Source organism: Sinohyriopsis cumingii, chromosome 2, assembly GCF_028554795.1.
Source record: "Sinohyriopsis cumingii isolate HCF-2022 chromosome 2, ASM2855479v2, whole genome shotgun sequence".
Lineage (NCBI taxonomy): Eukaryota > Metazoa > Mollusca > Bivalvia > Unionida > Unionidae > Sinohyriopsis > Sinohyriopsis cumingii.
The window spans coordinates 137183914-137204196 of NC_142962.1; the positions used below are offsets into that span (position 1 = coordinate 137183914).

A 20283-nucleotide genomic window follows, 5' to 3' on the forward strand; every position below is an offset into this window, starting at 1 on the left:
CAAATACATGAGCATAATTGGTTAGTTCTTGCAAGTGGGTGATTGGGTTGGGGTGGGTAAGTTTATTTTATCATCTGCACAGTGTCTTGTGTGCAGGCTTTGTAATTTAGACATCTGTGTTGATTTTCAGGGATTCCATCATTGAATATAAATATTACTACTATAATATTTTTATTAATGATCAATGATCATTGTATTCATCATTCTTCTGTAGCTTGGAGTTCAGGCATGTGACAGTGGCGGACCGCAAAAATGTATTACCACAGATGTTATCCTTACTGTAGCAAGAGGACGACCGGCTCCAAACTTTGTTCCTACTGATAATTATCAACAAACAATTCAGGAAATCTTGCCAGCTGGCTCGTTTATCTTGCGTCTGAGTGCTGTGGACAGTGATTTACTTGTATGTATAAATCATACCTAAAAGAATGTAGTGTACACTCATTTACACCAGTCAAACAAACTGAAGCTAATCAGATTTACTACAAATTTATATTTTGTAACTCCTTGCAGTGACATATGGATGAAAATTTTTAAATCTAAAACTTGGGATACAAGGCTAAGGAATTATCCACCTTTTATGAAACAGCCCTTTTGAAAGTTATTGCTGAGTTAATATTTTGAAAAAATCCTCTTATTTTTGCTTTCATTTTATTAAAGGAAAAGAATGTACAAAAAAAGAATCAAATCTGAGATGTTTCTCAAAACCTGGAGTCTTTTTTGCTTAGAGGGTATTTGTGTCAGTGTTTGGTCATTAACACATTAACCCCTGGTGACGAGTTTAAGTGACGGAAGGTAGAAAAAGCATCACTATTATGAGATGAGGTTCAGGCACTGCTGATGTTGTATATGTAAGAAATGATCATCATTTGAAAGGTGAAATGATTTAGAATCGGACAAAATTGAGGCAACATGGATTCCAGTAAATTAGTCAAATGCAGAGCAGTGGGTTTGTCACTAGGTCCTCCTCTGCACAGGTCAAATGGAATGAGAATTTTGAAAGTCAAATAGATAAAGTGATTGTTGACCAGAAAAGAGATTTATATTTTAGGCGACTTCAACATGGATCTTATGAATGAGAGAAATTGGTTGAAATTCATAGAAATGTTTGCCCTAACCAATTAATGGACCAACTAGCACAAGAAACCAACCACTCTTGATTTACATCCTGTTTAATAATGAGAAAACAATGTGGCCCCAAAAATGGCTGTTTTCTTAAGGAGAATCAGTTACATGTGGAGCACAAGAAACCTGGGTCTGTTCTTCTTTCACCTTTTTATAATAGATTTTCCTCTGAAAATAGGCAACTATAACTCATCTCCCAACCTATGTGCAGATGAACCAATCTGTCAGATATCAGGCAGCTAAAATCAGACCTAGAAGTGTCTCTCCAGATAGCCTTACTTAGATTAAATTTCTGGTGTAAGGCTAAAAGTAAACACAGACAAACTAAAGTATTAATAATTACTTCCCAACAAAGAGAGTCAAATCGGAAAATAGCATTTTGAATCTCAAGCTGTTTGAAATTTATCTGTCAATTTGGGTTATCAATTACAAATTCCTTTGGGTGATTGTTGACAACAATTTGTAATGGAATAAACGTAGCCAAATCCTAGATAATAAAGTCAATATTCCTGTTATTAAGGAAGACAAGGCTATATTTGTTAACCAAACATAGGTTGATATATTACAAAAGCTTTATACAACTGCACCAAGACTAATGTAATATTTGGGAAACCATTCTAACAAGAATATTTACAAATTATTCTGCTTAGGACAAAGAACTTGCAGACTTATTCTAAATAATCATTGTTTCCCTTTACCTTCACTTGCACTTCAGAGACCCTCAAATTTTTTATTTGACCCCCAGTTTTGATTCCAGAGTTTGTTTTTTGATACCAAGGAGATTTTTGACTCTCACTCTTGCACCCCTAGGTGATACACTGATAATGCTGGAAACTTGTTAATAAATGCAGTGAATAAATTAAATGTTAATAGTAAATGACTAATTATTTTTGATAGAGGCTAAACTTGTGCACAGAGTTTCAAACAGTTTGGTTTCATTATATCTCAAGGAACTATTTCATGCTAGAAAAAAATGCAACACTCCCAATATAAGATTAATTTCAGCTAACAATTTTTCCACTTGAAAACCATATAAAGAGTTTGTTAGGAAAAGTTTTCAGTATTTAGGGCTGCTAATTACACTAGAACCCCAAAAGAAACTGCAAATATAAATGCATTTAATTATAATTTAATTGAATTGATGAAAAGTGGAACCTGTTGGATTTGACATATAATACAGTATAATGTAGAAATTATCAAACCTGCCATTTTGTCATCTCACTATATGTGTACCTCGTGTTGTTTTTTTCCTCAGCATCAACACATGTACTGATTTTTTGTCCTCTTGAAAAAATTAAGAGTTGTATTAGCCATTTTTCATTGTGTGTGTAATTATGTACTATATATGTAAATATGCAAAACATTAGAGGACCATAAGGGGAATTAGTTTCATGCAAGTAATTGTGTCACCATCTTTAAATAAAGTTGTTATTATTTTTATTCTTGTTATGTTGTTGCTGTTGTCTTTTTTTATTATTCATTGATCTGTTATGTAAATATGAAGGAGTCGTAACATAAATATAATCAATACATTGACTTGGGGAAATAAAGCAGTATGAGACAGTATATTGCAGAAACCAACAAATGTTTATATTAAAAAATGGAACATACAGTAAAAATAAACAAATGGAATAAATACAACACTTATTTGGTAAGAAATTTTTACTTAATGCCACTGACATGTTTAACATTTTTCAGGGTGCAATACGTTATGACTTTGTCTCACCAGCACCAGCCTTCTTCAATCTAGATAGTGTGTCTGGAAATATCACACTAGCCAAAAGTATCCAACAGTTACTGGATCTTACCTACACAGTAAGTGTTAAGCTTTAGAAATGTACACCACTTTCTATAACTATTCTGTTCTTAACTTTTTTAAATCATATGATTTTCTAAAACAAGAGAAATACAAAAACCAAACAGATGAACATTTGTTATCCTCTTGGGATGTAATATAACGGGATGTAGGTATCACTATCCATCTTTCTGTCAGCGCATAACGTTTTCATTTCTGAAACGTAATTCTTAAACTTTTCATGGTTATTTGACTAGTCTTGGTACAAATGTTAACCCTGTTCCTTAAGAGCAGGGGGCTCAAATTCAAATCATAATAAGGCAACATGAGGACTAGTACATTGACTCAAGAGCTGGATCACTGAAACTTTTTCATGCAGCAAAAGTGACTAATATAAAAGGTAACCAGTTGAAATGTTCAAAACAAGAAGTAAATGATGTAACAATAACATTTTTATCAAAACTGACTGTGAAGAAGAAACAAATTGCATTATTAATTATTTTACACATTCTGTGTGTCATTGTGGGTTACAGGAAGCAACTCCTAGCTGTATGAGACCCTTCTTACTTCATGGATTGTACAGCTTTGCAGGCAGTTGATATACATGTACGAAAGTAACACAGTGCAATACACTAAAAATAGAACACCTGTTACCTGTTTGACTCCATACACATACCTGTTAACTGTTAGAGAATTTTAGTATATGTTATATGCAAGAAAGTGAGGTCATTATTGAAACCTTCAGTAAATAGATAAATGGATGCCTAAATTTAATTTGGCTAAATGTATATGATATAAGCAAATGTACTGCGGCACATACCTCTTTGAGAGCTGATAGATTATTATAAATGTTCCAATAAAGGTTGCTATCCCGACTAATAGCAAAGTCTAAAGAAAATACATTATGCAAATACTTAAGTGAGACTTGGCCACCTATGCCATCCTCCATTGAAATATTTCAAATACATGTGTCAGCTCAGCAAGGTTAGATCAGGAGATTTACAAGCTTTGATTTGGATGTTGCATTTCACATCTGGAGGATTTTCATCAACCCAGATTTTAGTTTGTAGAAAGGACAAAAATAGCAATAAATAAATGAATTTCAGCCTGTTTATATTTTTAAATATGATTATGTAGATTATAACCAGATCATTGCATATTCAAGACTACGATTAAACCATCACAATGTACAATAAAGTATATAACATCATTACTTTCTCTCTTGGACTTGGAGAAGTTATATGTTGATCATGGTCCCTGTTTCTATTTTAATTAAAGATAGATTTATTATAATTTATTGAAAGAAAAGCACATGATCACATCTCCACTATCCTCAGTTTCAAAAACTGTATCACTTCTACTTTGATACTAACAGGACACTTAAAAGGAATATTTTATGTTCACTTGAATATTTAAGGTGAAATGTCTTTACATTCCTTCTCCCGACTCCAATATGTTTGTTTGATTTGGGACTGGGTCAGTAAATATAAATACTTTTTATTGATTTTACAAAATCATGGTTTATGAAGGTTGATACCTGTTTCGACCAAGAACTGAAGATTTTAGAGCAGCAGATGACTTATTGTTATTTTTATGGGGGTGGGGGTGGTTGTTGTATTTTTAGGGTGTTGGAATCAACTGCATTTCAAACTACCCTAATAGAATGGAGAATTTCTTGTATACTTATGGTTTTGATTTATCCTGCACTGCATGTTGATGGAAAAGGTTGAAGACATATTGGTATAGTAGTGTTTGGAAACTTAAACAACCATCACGTTGTCAGTAAACAACATTGAAATGTCTTTAACTGAATTGTAGAGCATCTTACACAATATATAGATCTTCTCATCACTTGTGTAATAACTTCTGTCTTCTGTATTTGATAAGTTCTGAGTTGTTCACTGATGATTTTTGTTGACCAGGTGCACCTGCCATTCTCAGAATTGCCAGATCACTTGGGTGCTTGAATGAACTATGTACTGATATGTAGCATGCTAGCATTTATGTTATAGATACAGGAGTTGTGTGCTGTCAGACCTGTACATTTGCTATCATAGTTTTTAAGAACATTTTTCTTTCTGCAAATGGGATGGGAAGTTTGAGATATTGACAACAAAGGCAGGAGACATTGCTGATTGCAGGAGAATTGTTCTCAACCTGAAGAGGTTCATGTGTGCAGTTTTTTGAGTAAGGCACTAAATGACACTTCATAGCTTAAAACTAATGTAATGTGCATCTTTTATGAAAATGGCAAGCATCACATGTAAATATCAATTGTTTTTCATCTATATAGTTCCAAGTTGTGACCTATGACAGTGGTGAGCCACTATATCGCAGAACAGGTACTGTTACCATAGTGGTGATCAGAAATCCCAATGCCCCACAATTCCTTATGGACCCATATTTTATACCCAGCCTGCGTCAGAACACTTTGCCAGGAGATGTGATTGTCAACACTACAGCAGTAGACTTGGATGGTGTAAGTATTATCAAATTCATACTTGATGTCTACAAAAGTTTGTAACTTCACTTTTATATCAACTACAAAAATATAATAATTATTATGAAAAGATTCATCCCAGACACAATTAGTCCAATGAAAATGGTATTTTAGAAGCCTACAGTTGGAGTTTTGTAATGGGTGCACTTTGATACATTGGCAGTTTTTGTGTGTTCAACATACATACTTTGATGTTACATAATTCCTCATAAAGGCTATGTACAATAATTGCAGAGGACTGAACACTTATTTTTCTTTAGCAGATGTGTTCCAGGGAGACATTTTAGTTCACCAGAACATCAAACGTTTTACTAGCATAGATAAAGTTTCTACAAGTTCGTGACCAGATTTTATTTGCAATCTGTGTACATACTGTCATACATAGAATCATGACACTCGGTGAGGGTATGCATCTTAATTCGTACTACTCACTCATCACAAAATTATGTAGATCACTGCAAATCATATTTCACACTTTGCTGACTTGGGTTCAGTTTTGTGTTCTCAGATTTGTTTTTAAGCATTGTTCATGTTAGAAGCATCAAGCTAGTTGATTGTATACAATTCTATTTATACCACACTTGTACAGTAACATAGCACTGTGACTACATTGCACATTTGTTAGAGTGTTAGGTTAAATTTGTGCATTTAGCTCACGATTGTAGCCTTTTGCATGATTTTTTCATGGTATCCTCTATACAGTCATGAAACTTGGTGAGGAATGCATCTTGTTAAGGAGCCCCGAGTGGCCAAGTGGTTGAAAGTGCTCACCATTACGGATCACTGCCATCTCACCTCCGTCTGTGTGGATTCGAGTCTCAGGCTTGCCAATAGCTTCTCATGGGTTGGTGGTTCTTTCCGGGGTTTTCCAGGGTTCTTCCTCAACCATTTATACTGGCTGCCATGTATAGCCTATCTTGTGCTGAAAAAATGGCATTAAACCCTACAGTGGCAACAACAACAAAGTATCTTGATGATCCATACTTCCTCATTTCAGAAGTAGGCCCTTTCTGATAAGTGCATTTGTTGGAAGTAGGAATAAATATGTTCATTCAATAATAAACTTTTCCTATTAAATTGTATTATGATAGGTTACCCACAGTAGGTTAAATGTGCATTGTACATGTGAATAAGTATAGAAATTAGATGAGTAGACTGCATGTATTTCATGTGAGGCCACACCTGTGGTGAATAATTAAGGTAATTATTAATGCATGAACTACACTCTAGTACAGTACACATGTCACTCCAAGGTTATTTCAAGCCTGTGACTTTCACCCAGTAAAATTGGGCTTCTAGGGTGGACAATAATAACTTCTGAACCAGATTTTAAGGACAATGATTTTAGAAAGGAAAGAAAAGGAATTACTCTCTTTATTTATCAGCTTGTCATAGTACCTCTACGATGATAATATAAAAAAGAATTGTTTCTTATTAGCACAAATGGGATATGCGTAAAAAATTTTTTTCTAGAGCAAGCTCTTTAAGTAAACATTCATGATGGTCACTTAGGGTAAAATAGAAACTTTGAGATTTGGTGGTCTAAAGGTAAAAAAACTGTTTACTGTTGCACAGTTATTAAAATTAGGATATGTATATATATATATATATATATATATATATATATATATATATATATATATATATATATAACACGATTAATTAGATGTACAAATCAATTTCTGGTATTTACTTTAAATTTTTTATGAACAATTATAATGATTAGTGTATATAATATACTAAGCACTTCAGGTAATGGGAAAAACCAAAACAGATGTTCAATTTTGGGATTTTTATTTCTTATCCGGGGGGAAAAAGTGCTACACTTGGCAATAAAAGCCAGGGATGGTCAGCCGACCGGAAATACGCAATTTTCTTTCCTAATGGATTCTACACAGCAAGTTGAGCTCAAGAACTGCACGTTCTGACCAAAGGGTTAAGACCATTGAGACCAGTTGTCAGTAGTTTCCAAGAGTTAAGTATGACTTTTTTGTTGCCTACATAGATTACTATTAAATATTGGGCAGGCACAACATCTACTGTTCACAGTACTCTCTCTCTGTACTTAAAAGCATGTTTAGTTTTGTTTTCTATTATAGGATGTTCTCAAATATTCATTGAGAGGAGATGCCAGTATACTCTTTTACTTCATGATAGAAGAAAATGATGGTGTCATTTTCCTTAGGAGACGTCTGGAAAATCTGCCTCGCTTAGATATAAGTGTAAGTGAAGAATCCTTTTTTTATAACAAATTTCCATAAGCTATATAATTATTTGGCATGTTGATGTAATTTGAATTTAAAGATAACAGTAGTACAAAATGCACATTCTTGACATCTAGCATGCAGTATAAATGCATCTGTCATTGGAAAGTTAATATCTAATAGAATAATGTGATCAAACTACGTCTCTTTATACCTTTTTCATTTGTTAATGATTACATTTTTTTGCCATACTGTCTTATTAAAGCAGAAGAGTTCTCAGTTAAGTTGTATTAACTTTTCAACCATAGGTTCTGGAATAATTTTGGTTCATAAATTACATACATAAAACTGCCTGACCGCCCTCCCTTCAAATGGTGCACCTCCATTTTTTTGAGAGTAGGACTGACAAATTTTGTCACAAGCTTAACTTGTCAGCTCAGATGCTGTTGCTTTCCCAGCAAATATGTAATCACAACAAAATGTGTGCATGATGGCATCACAAGATGAGCAGGTAAGTTTGACACATCTGGCTTAAGGCAGAGCTTATTTAGTTGTGATAATGTCCATTTGTACTTAAGTCTGTCTGTTTTCAATTTCATTCTGCACAGTAACTGAAGTTGGCCACTATTTACAGTTACCAAACTTTATGGATGGTTTGCACTTTGGATAAGGAAGAATCTTACTGATTTGGGGGTCAAAAGGTCAATGTTCAAGGTCACCATGGAAAATGGTTTCTGTTAAATAACTTGTCTTGTCCACCATATACAGTTGTCAAGTTTTATGGATGGCTTGAATGTCAGGTAAGGAAGATGCCTAGTGATATTGGGAATAAAATATCAAAGGTAAAGGTCTCTTCCTGAAAGAAGTAAAGTGTTTTCTGCACCAGAATGTTAGTTATAACCATGGAGGAATATTACAATTTCTGTTGTATGTATGTACCTTTCATTTTAGTTCCAAGTGGTGGCTGTTGATCAGAGGCTGGTGAATGAAAAGACAGGTGTAGCAACAGTCAATGTTATAATCAAACAGGATGCTGCCCCATTCTTTGTTAATGATCCCTACCCAGATACAGTCCTAGCAGAGACAGCAAAAAGAGGTGACACCGTAATTCAGACCAGTGCCCGAGACCCAGATAATGAGGTGAGGTTAACATCCAATGAATCTTTTGTGGTATTATTATACAAGGAAAGTTGGGAGCAATTTATTTCTGAATAAATTTTAATTTAGAAAGAAAAAGAAGACAGGAGAACACTGAGTATCTCATTTGATCTGTTTCAGAAATGATACAAATCCATCATTATTACTGATAAATCATGTTCTGTCAGAATATTAGTTTCTCTGTGACTATGATTTCAAAACCAGATCTAGAATAAGTTAAAGACAGCTAATAGGGGAATGCAATTTTAACTTTTAAATTATAACTATTATGAAACTTGTGACCCTTATTTTTCTGAAAGTCTGTAATTATAGAACCATTTCAGAGAAACAGTCAGTTGTAGTTTTTACATTCCTTTGGCTTATCATCTGCAGGCAAAAATGTGAATCTTTTCTGCTTAGTTCAGCTAATTAAAATCTTTGTTGGCTTTTGTTTTTAGGGACAGTTGGTGTATAATGTAGTTGGTGACTTTCCTGCTACAAACTATTTTACGATTAATGGTTTTACTGGTCTGGTAACCGTGCTTCAGGATATCAAGAATGACCCAGCCCAAACTTCTGTCTATAAGGTAAATATTATTGTTAATGGTAATAACTTTAAACTTGTGACACCTTGTCTTTTGATTAATGGATTATAATTAATTTAGAACAAACTCTGTTTTATAATTTAAATGCTTGTATCATTTATTACTTACATTGGTCTGACCACAAGATTTGCTAATGTGTATATTTGATTTGGATAAATATATAGGTGTTTACTCATTGCAGAAAAAATAATTAAAGGCTGTTGAAGGCTTCAGAAGATCTCTACAAAATTGATACATTATTGCATGTAGAACTTGTTGGCAAAAATTAGAAAGTAAGTTGAACAGCAGATTTTGGGAAAATGCATTGCAGAAATGAATTGCCATTATATACAACGAAATGAAGCTTTGGTATAAGGTAAGGAATTGATTTGCAATGTTGGAATAAAGATTCAACATTTGTATCAGTATAAGTTGATATATCATTCGAGTTATCAGGGACTTAATGTTTGAATAGCTCAAACAAAACTATTGTCAGGTCCTTTAAGAAGTAAGTTTGTCTTTTCAGCTTGTTCTTGAAGTGTACAATATCCTGTATCCAAACACACGTGACACCACAAATATCACAATCAGAATCAACAGAAATCCTGGCACACCAAATTTCATACCAAGCTCTTCATACCGCATAAATGTCAATGAAAGTGTTCGAATAGGCTCACAGATTGTGATACTTAATGCCACAGATAGTGATGGGGTAAGTAAAGGATTTAAATTTTAACCTGTAAAATATTTAATAGGATTTTCAGTTATGGCAGTTTTTTAATGCTCTATTAACGGTGAACTTAACAGTATATAATGTGTGCAATTACAATGTATAACAACATTGTAATGTATGTATTGTGATTGTTACCCACCCACCCCAACTACCATGCCTAATTTATTTTTACTGATGGCATTTTGATTACTACTCTTTTATAACTTCCTATCTTATAAAGCAATCCTTCTTTGGCTTTGATGGCAAACTAATAGGTTTTTATTCCTTGCCTGCTTGAAGTAGGGGCATCTTGATATTTTTGTGTTGGTGTCAGCTCATTTCCATCTCAAGGAACTATTTGGCTTGGTTGAAAAACCACTCAGTGTAGAGAAATAAAATTTGGCATGCACATCTGAATGCATATATAAATGACCAGATTAGATTTACAATCCATTTCAATAGTTTTTTTTTAAAACAAGTTTCCACGTTTTTTTTAAACCTTGGTCAACATAGGCTTTATTAATGTTACCACAGTTATGCAAAAACTGCTAGAGTTATAGCAGTACATTTTGGTAGACATTTTTGTATGACATGACTTAAATTTTATGGTGTTAGATTCAGTAACTCTCAGCCTTCTATCATGGCTTACTTATCCCTGTATACAGATGGTTTGAAAGATGGAGACAAAGTTGGTACTGCCATTGCAGCACTCCATGGCACCATCTCATGCTGGTTACCATATAAAACCTCCATCATTTCTGCTGCAGAAATTACACCCATACTAAGATTGTTGAACTACATTGAAATCCCCAAGGATTAAATAGATTTCCCTTTCCACACTGAAAGCCTTGAAAAACCTTAAAGTTGACAACCTGTTAATATTCCCAATCTTACAGAAACATGATTTGTTCATGTGATAATATTATGTACTGTCGTTGGCTGCCTAGTTACATTGGTATTAAGATGAGTGAAAGAGTGACAAAACAGCCAAAGCTGCCTTTCATTCATCCTTTTCTGAACAGATGATTCCATTTTCTAACATCAACTATTACATAAATGAACATGTTCTTCATACACCTCTCCCTCGATAACTCATGTCCTGATAACTCGTGAACCCACTTATAATGCAGGGTCAGGCGTTGATCCCATTTTTTAAACCAGAAAATGCAAAAAAAATTATCACAATTTGTTAAACTTGAAGAAAATTGTGATCAAAATTGGTAATGGAAACTGTGATATATCACTTGTTTTATCTTTGAAAACAGTAGATAGGACCTGGAAATTTTAATCAACATTATCAACATATAATTTGTTACATTTTCTTTTCAAATGACATTCTTAGTTCACCGCAATTAACGATATTCACGGACATTTCAGTCAATGAAAATGTCACTTACGCTTAGTGAAGACATCACTTTAATAAATAAATATCAATTAAATTTTAAAAAATTATCTATTGAAACTTGTGATCTAGTTCTATCTTTTAGTTCTTTTAAGTGTACTCATCATAAATGCAATGTGTCTTTTTGTAATTAAATATAAAATGTTTCAGTCTACTGTAACAGCTATGTCTGCAAGCATTTCTTTGAGAACCTAATTAAGTGCCCACCTTGTTTTGATATCGTACTAGTGGAAGCAGTTGTTGTATTGTTGCACTAAATACAAAGCAGGCCTAATTTTATATTATCATGGTAATTACGTCTTTTGAATCAAAGAAAGGAGGTGGAATAAAAAAAGTTAAAAGGTATGCAAATCCTACATGCTTAAGAAACAGCGGCTCCGATCATATGTCAGGTACCTCATTTCGGTTTTGATCAGTCAATCACTGATAATTTGTATTGTGTACATAATCTAATTAAACTACCTTAAATTCACCTACTCTGTCATAATTGTGATTATAGCTAGCAAGGCAACCAATCAAAATGAGTACTTCATAAAATAAAGAGCTTCATTTCACAGATACAGACCATTGTTGGAAAAACAAGTTATAGAGAGAGAATTACTGAATTAACACATAGAGATATCTTCATGGATGATAAAATGTTTCACTATTACTTGCAATGAAATCATGGCGTCAATATTTTACTAATTGAAAAATACAAACATTTAGTTTCGAATTAGACTTTTGTCTCATGAAATAAATGTTGCGTGTTTTTGATAAAAAGGAATCTTGTTGGTAGGGTATCAACAGTTAGTCTGGTTCTCTTCTTCATAGACACCTACTTTCACAAAATACTACTGTGCATCGTTCCAGGAACCAGACTAATCAACAAAATAAAAAGCCATGACATAATACATGAATGTTTTCGCAAACCGTGTTTGGTTATTGAAACCAGTTGCAATCATGTTATCGATCTTTCAGATGTTGGACATTTTGACAGTGAATGTAATTTATTGAGAATAGCAAACAACTTCATCAGAATAGACGCTATGCTGACTCGATTATAAAACGAGGATTCAGCCATTAAATAGCCCAGCCCCCCACCCCCCAGCAGTTTTATGGATGTCTAGCGGGTTTTTCGGAGGTCCCTCAGTAACTCATGCCCTCGCTAATAGTGTGGTCTGTGTTTTTGGACCCCAATGTTCACAAGTTATCGAGGGAGAGGTGTAATTGGAAAATATGTGCAATGAAACTTTGACAAACTTGAGAACATCAACCCTATCATTAGAGACTGGCATCCATCATATAAAAACAAAAGTCACTGATATGAGTGGTTTTGTGCCAGTTGCATAATAGAAGATATAAAATCTCTTGGATACCTCCTGAACCTTGATCAGAGTGTGTGCCCTGCCTATGACCGCTGATAATGGAACACATTCTTGTTGGTGTGTCCACTTTTAGTCAGTCAGGCAGAAGTTTTTTATGTGAACTGAATGAAGGATATGGTTATGTATGAGCAGAGAAAATTTAGGACTTTTTTAGGGAATGCAGTTTATGTAACAAGTTTTGAGAATATTTTGCAAGTATTTATATTATTTTTGCCTATTGCATTTTAGATTTGGATATGATTTACAGAATTTTAACATCTTTACCTTTTATATTTATACTGTGGTACTTGTGTTTGCATTTATATGGAAGAGTTTATCTTCCTAAAGATTTTGTGTAATTAATCACTTTTACAATTTTATAATTTGTAATAGATACTAGCCATTATTGTACCAAGGCCCTTTTAAACAATATTGCATACAAACATGCCAAGGTAGGCTAGTACTTTTATATCCTGGAATTTGTAATGGCAGAATTGGTAGTAGTAGTAGTTGTAGTAGGACAGTTGCAGGTGATCCTTAAGAGATATTTGTCCATTTTCAGGATCTAGTGAGATATAGGTATCTGTCATCAGTACCAGTTGGTGCTGAGGAATACTTCATCCTGGCTACAGATACAGGTGTCATCACTACAAGAGGTGTCTTGACAGCTGCACCGCAAAACACATATTCGGTAAGAGGCTGTCATGCTTTAATTTAATATACCTCAGTCAGTTAATGTTTGCCTGATGCTGATTCTCAACTCTACTGCCATCTGTCTGTCCATTAGGACAAGTTTGTTATTGTTTCTTCTAAACTACTTAATAGATATGCCATAAAAATTTGACTCACACACACACACACACACACACATATATTCCATGGTCTAGATGGTCCTAAATGAAAATGGTGCAAAATGAACATCCAATATGGCCACCACAGTTAAAATCTTGTTATTGCTTCTGATAAACAGAAGTCATATTGACATAGGTGTTTTTACTGCAAGACTTCTGATGTCGAGCTGGACCTAAATGAAAACAGCACCACGTGAACATCCAATATGGCCTCCACAGTGGCCGTCTTGGAAATCTTGTTATAGCTACTCCTCATGAATATTGTCATGGGGTTTTCATCATGAGACATCTTGTGATCTCTCATTGGTCCTTAAAGAAAATTGTAACATTTGGACAGCTATTAATTCCACCACAGCAGCCATTTTGACAAGTTATATGATGATAGTATTATCTAAAAGACGTTTTATGATATCCGTTTGGTTCTAAATGAAAATTATGTCAGTCTGACTTAAAGTATGTGCAGTCGTTGTGAAAGTCTTGCTGTCGCTGCTCACGAATGCCATGTCATATCAACAAAGGATTCCTCAGAAGGTTTTGTATAATGTCTAGTCAGTGAAAATGGTGCTAATCTAACAGCCAATATGGCCACCATGGCAGTCATCTTGAAAATCTTGTTATTAAAACTCCACATTAATGTCATAGAGACATGGGTTTTCGCTGGTAGACTTCTTAGGATATCTAGTTGGTCTTAAGTTAAAATGGTACTGATCTGACTTGTAGCATGACCAACATGGTGGCCATTTTCAAAATCTTATTTCTACTCTAAAATGAATGGCAATATTGGCATAGAGAATTCACCAAAAAGATTTTTTATGATGTCTTGTTGGGTCTGAATAAAAATGGTGCTGATCTGACATCCTGCATGACTGCCATGGCAGCCATTTTGAAAATGTTGTTATTGCAGCTCCTAAGTGGGTATCCTTATGAACATGGGGTTTTCATCAGAATTTTTAAAATTTTGTTTAAAGAACCAAGAAATTATGGCACTGCTTCAAAATGAAGGAGATGGGATGTTAGATTTGTTGCACAGAAATTTTGATGGTTAGCATAAATCACCAATAAAACAGACCTGAACTCTAAAAACCATTATATGAATTAGATTTATAACATTGGAATGTTGTTGCAACCAAAATGGCCACCACTTTAATCTATTGAAAGAACAGCCCAGATCTTCCTGAATCAGTGTATTTCACCATCTATTACTGTTAACCCTTTACCTCATGCAAGTGCCTTTGGACGCCTCTACTCCTTTCTCTTGGAAGCGCCTTTTAACACCTCTATCTGATTTGCATTGAAGCACCTTTTGATGCCTCTAAACCATTCTCATGGGAGCATCTTTAGACTCTGCTGTAAACATCAGCCATTTTGAGCAGGATTTGATAGTGCCACCTTCAGGGAAAAAACCCTGTTAGATAACAACATTTATTAGTGTGAATGACCATTACGGCAGATCTCGTGGTTGCTGTTTAAGTTCTGGTCAAAATCTATTATTTAAAGTAACTAGGTCGAATTCTACACTCTCCAAAATAGAGTCTGTAGATTTTGTTCAGTACTTGAGTTTTCCCGATTAGAATCACAACTATGAAAGCTTCATTAACTTAAGTAAAGGCTCTGATATTGATTTAGCCAGCAATAAGTTTTTTTAAATGATCAAATTCAGATGATTTAGTAATGTAGACACAGACAAAGAACTTGTTAATTTAGAGTATGAGAAATGGCAGCTACGGTTGGTCATGCGGCTTCTCTGACTTGACAGTGAATGAGTTCTCTTGAGATTTTAATGCACATTTTAAAAAAAATACGTTAAAAATAATTGTACAGCTATAATGATTGGATTTTGCTCTTAAATCTTTCCATACATATTATATGTGTACCAAAAATGTAAAATGGTTAAAATTGATGTTAAACCTAATATACACTACACTGCTTAATAGTTAACAGCCAGGCCTGTGTATATGGAGTCAAATAGGTAAAGTGTTCTATTAATAGTGCACTGCACTGGATAATTTTTCTACATGTATGTCAAAGAGCTAAAAAGGCACACTCTATGAGGTAAAGGGTTAACCAAACTTGAAAAATGAATATAAGCAAGAACAAAGCAATAATGTTGCATGTATAATCTTTCTTACTTAAATTGTGTATATAAGGTATCTTATAGAATCTGAAAGAAAATGGATTTATGGATTCTTGGCCTTTCTTTTTGTCCAGAACATGTGTATAGCCACTTTTAAGCTGAGGCACTGAAAAACACTATTACATACATACATACCCTTCGAGCAACTCTTTTTGCTTATTGTTATATATACATTATGTTCATTTTAATGATAATTTCTTGAATGCTCTGTTTTACTATGTAAAAATACTTTTTATCTTACAATATCATCGCTTAAAAATCCTTCTTAAGGTGGCATTAGTGTACATGTTAATGCACACATGTCATATTTTTTTTTCTTGTGCACATAAAAATGACAGAAAGTCTTTTTATACCATAAAATATGTTTCTTTAAGATTCATGATGCTGTATTTATCCCTTGCAGGGTATCAGAATGATTGATAATATAGACAGATTGATTATGATCATTAAATAATGCAAAAAAATCAGTGCTTTTCCATGTTTACTGGATTGGACTAAAACATAAAAAACCCATGACTTTCAGAATGAGGACCACTCATTTTATTCACAGTTTTTAAAAAAATTGTGTTCAAAGGGATAAGCATGGACTAACATGGACTGCACTTAACGTTGGTGATATGAAATAAATTGTGATAGAAGACATGGAAAAGGGGGGTGTAGGTAATTTATCAGAGATTCAACCATCATTAAGACAGATAGTATAATTTAGTACATCTTTATCTTTTCAGCTGAGAATTGAGGCTTCAGATGGACGAGGAAATACAGCCATTGCAACTGTGGACATCACAATCCTCCGAAATCCTATAAATCAAAGTCCATTCTTCTTGAGTCAGAATTACAGTGTGACCATCCCCTACACAACAGCAGTTGGTTCCTCCATCCTTGCAGTCCAGGCTAGAGATAATGACCTTTTGGTATGTTTTGCCCATTTTTGATAGCACAAAAGCCTTTCAGATTTGCACAAATGATGCTGATCCACTGTTAAATATGGCCTCTGTTACTAAAAATGGAAAGAAAACACAAAGCATTCTAACATGAAGGTCATTCAGTTTTATACAAATGATGCCAATCCATCATCAAATTTAGCAGACATTGTCAAAATTAGAACAATCTTGAATGACTTATTTTGAAAAACTGCTGAACAGGTTTTAACCAAATTTGTGATATGAAGGGTTTTCACATTTATACAACTGTTGTTGATTTGCTGTCACTGTGGCTGTTGTTAATAAAAATAGAAAACTTCTACCACTCTACAGAAAGTCTCCTTGAATGAAGGCATTTATAACTTGTTAAGATAATGCTAATCTACCATTAAATATGATAACCATTACTAAATACCTTACCATGAAATTCTGAAAAACTGCTGAATAACAACTGAACAGAATTTTAACCAAATTTGACAGCATTTTCCTTTCTGACATAAGGTCATTTAAATGTGAAAATTATGCAAATTCATCATCAAATATATCCATTATTACTTAAAATAGAAGTTTATAGGATGACTTTTCAAAAACCACTGAAGAGAATTAGACAAAATAATTGACAGAAATCATCTAGCATATAAGTCTTTTAAAGTTTTCTATTTTATGCCATCCATCATTTTTTATGGCCATTTACAAAATATAGGGAAAATAACTTCTGATCTGGCTAGGCACTTGCAGAATCAGCTCTTTGAAGAAACTGGTATATGAGCACTGTTAGTTTTTCTAACTTGGTTCTCTGTTGAAGATTGTAGAACCCCATTGAAAGAAGATGAGGGTGCTCACAGTGCATTATCCACTGAATCAAGATGAGGGTGCTCACAGTGCATAACCACTGAATCAAGATGTGAGTGCTTACAGTGCATTATCCACTGAATCAATATGTGAGTGCTTACAGTGCATTATCCACTGAATCAAGATGTGAGTACTTACAGTGCATTATCCACTGAATCAAGATGAGGGTGCTCATTGTAGTGCATAACCACTGAATCAAGATGTGAGTGCGTACAGTGCATTATCCGCTGAATCAAGATGTGAGTGCTTACAGTGCAATATCCACTGAATCAAGATGTGAGTGCTTACAGTGCATTATCCACTGAATCAAGATGTGAGGACTTACAGTGCATTATCCACTGAATCAATATGTGAGTGCTTACAGTGCATTATCCACTCAATCAAGATGTGAGTGCTTACAGTGCATTATCCACTGAATCAAGATGTGAGGACTTACAGTGCATTATCCACTGAATCAAGATGTGAGTGCTTACAGTGCATTATCCACTGAATCAAGATGTGAGTGCTTACAGTGCATTATCCACTGAATCAGTATGTGAGTGCTTACAGTGCATTATCCACTGAATCAAGATGTGAGTGCTTACAGTGCAGTATCCACTGAATCAAGATGAGGGTGCTCACAGTGCATAACCACTGGATCAAGATGGGGGTGCTCACAGCACATAACCACTGAATCAAGATGTGAGTGCTTACAGTGCATTATCCACTGAATCAAGATGTGAGGACTTACAGTGCATTATCCACTGAATCAAGATGTGAGTGCTTACAGTGCATTATCCACTGAATTAAGATGTGGGTGCTTTCAGTGCATTATCCACTGAATCAAGATGTGAGTGCTTACAGTGCATTATCCACTGAAACAGGTTGTGGATACTCACTGCATAATCAACTGAAACATGTTGTGGATACTCACAGTGCATAATCCACTGAAACAGGTTGTGGATACTCACAGTGCAATAAACTGATTGGCAATTCAGAACAAATCATGAAGCAAGTCAGACAGACAATCCTTTGTGGATGCCATTTTTAAAGAACAAAAGTCTTTCAATAATTTTAGTTTTCTTATCAACTTGGAGCATGATTTTTTAGAAAGTATATAATGATATACCACTTAAAAAATATTCAACTTTTTAATGAATGCAGTTTATATAAAATAATTTGACCCATTTCAGATTTTATATTTTTAACCTTCAGGTTTTATTTTAAATACCTTTTTATGAAATTTGAAATTTTTACCTTTATTGTTTTGTTTTTATAGGACCACCTGTTTACATTTATTTGGAAGGTTTTGTCTTCCTGAAAAATATATTTTTGCAATTTTTACCTGCATATTTTAATAAATTTACTTTTAGTCTGTACTTTGTAGCCAGGATTGTGCTAAAAATTACTGAATCCTGTATATAGGTAGACATACATACCCTTGCATTTGGTTTTTTAAAAAGGTGTTGGCCAGGTGAGCAATCATGCTTATAATATGAGTATATTGTAAGAATGTTGGTGGCATTCAGGTCAGATTAGTTTCTGTTCATTAGTTTTTATTTCTATTTCTGCTATTGATGCCATTCATTCATTCATTCAAACGTTTCAGAGTTTCATAACATATGAAGCAGTAGGAGTGTTCCCAGCTCTAGATTTCTTCGAAGTTGATTCCCGTACTGGTGAAATCCGAGTTAAAGTGAACCTGGCTAATGATGTTCTCAGGACCCTCACATATACTGTAAGTATCAGTCAACTTTTTGAAGGTGTAATCTCACTTATCTCAGCTTGCTGTTATATTTTTAATAAAAAAACACCTGCAGACTTGGGGATGTGCCATCTCACCAGGATGCATTTTAAGAGGATGGATCCAATACTTGCCTCGTACAAAATGTAGGAGAGTGCACTGTGCCTATTCTACATCGACTTTTAAAAGTGTACACTTGATATCAAAATTCATTTTTGTATTTTCAGGATTTTACCTTGTTTTATCATGTATTTTGTTTATTGCTATTTTGGGGATACCTTACTCAGCACTGGGGAGTCAGGATTTTACCTTGTTTTATCATGTAATTTGTTTATTGGCATTTTGGGGATACCTTTCTCAGCACCGGGGAAGTCAGGATTTTACCTTGTTTTATCATGAATTTTGTTTATTGCCATTTTGGGGATACCTTGTTCAGCACTGGGGAGTCAGGATTTTACCTTGTTTTATCATGTATTTTGTTTATTGCCATTTTGGGGATACCTTGCTCAGCACTGGGGAGTCAGGATTTTACCTTGTTTTATCATGAATTTTGTTTATTGCCATTTTGGGGATACCTTACTCAGCACTGGGGAGTCAGGATTTTACCTTGTTTTGTCATGTATTTTGTTTATTGCCATTTTGGGGATACCTTACTCTGCACTGGGGATTCAGGATTTTGCTGATGCATTGTTAAATCCTGTGCTTACAAATATACATACAGACTGAATATAGTTAGCATCCTGAATGACATCAGCAGAGCCCTGTTATAATCACATCTGAGTTCATTTGTCTGTCTATAAGGCCAAAATCTTAATTGTGAATTGTTGGAATTTATTAAAATTTGGTTTGTACAATTGTATTGCATGGAACTTCTTATGAGTTTGATTTCCAACCTTTTATCTTACTCTCAGAGAGAGTTATCACATTCATAACTCACAACTCAATTTCTATGTTTTATCATTCCAAAGACTTCTTCTAAATGTGGCATACAGCTC

General features: G+C 34.2%; 1 protein-coding gene across 1 annotated transcript in view; it reads left to right on the forward strand.

Annotated features, from left to right (window-relative positions):
• Positions 1-20283, forward strand: part of LOC149805912 (uncharacterized) — a 273589-nt gene that overhangs the window by 185525 nt on the left and 67781 nt on the right. The window contains exons 119-128 of the mRNA XM_089934933.1: positions 215-403; positions 2824-2940; positions 5214-5399; positions 7520-7642; positions 8576-8764; positions 9220-9348; positions 9872-10057; positions 13368-13496; positions 16519-16704; positions 19154-19282. Of these exons, the coding sequence (XP_089791059.1) occupies positions 215-403; positions 2824-2940; positions 5214-5399; positions 7520-7642; positions 8576-8764; positions 9220-9348; positions 9872-10057; positions 13368-13496; positions 16519-16704; positions 19154-19282 (1563 nt within the window). The remainder of the gene's footprint in view (positions 1-214; positions 404-2823; positions 2941-5213; positions 5400-7519; positions 7643-8575; positions 8765-9219; positions 9349-9871; positions 10058-13367; positions 13497-16518; positions 16705-19153; positions 19283-20283) is intronic.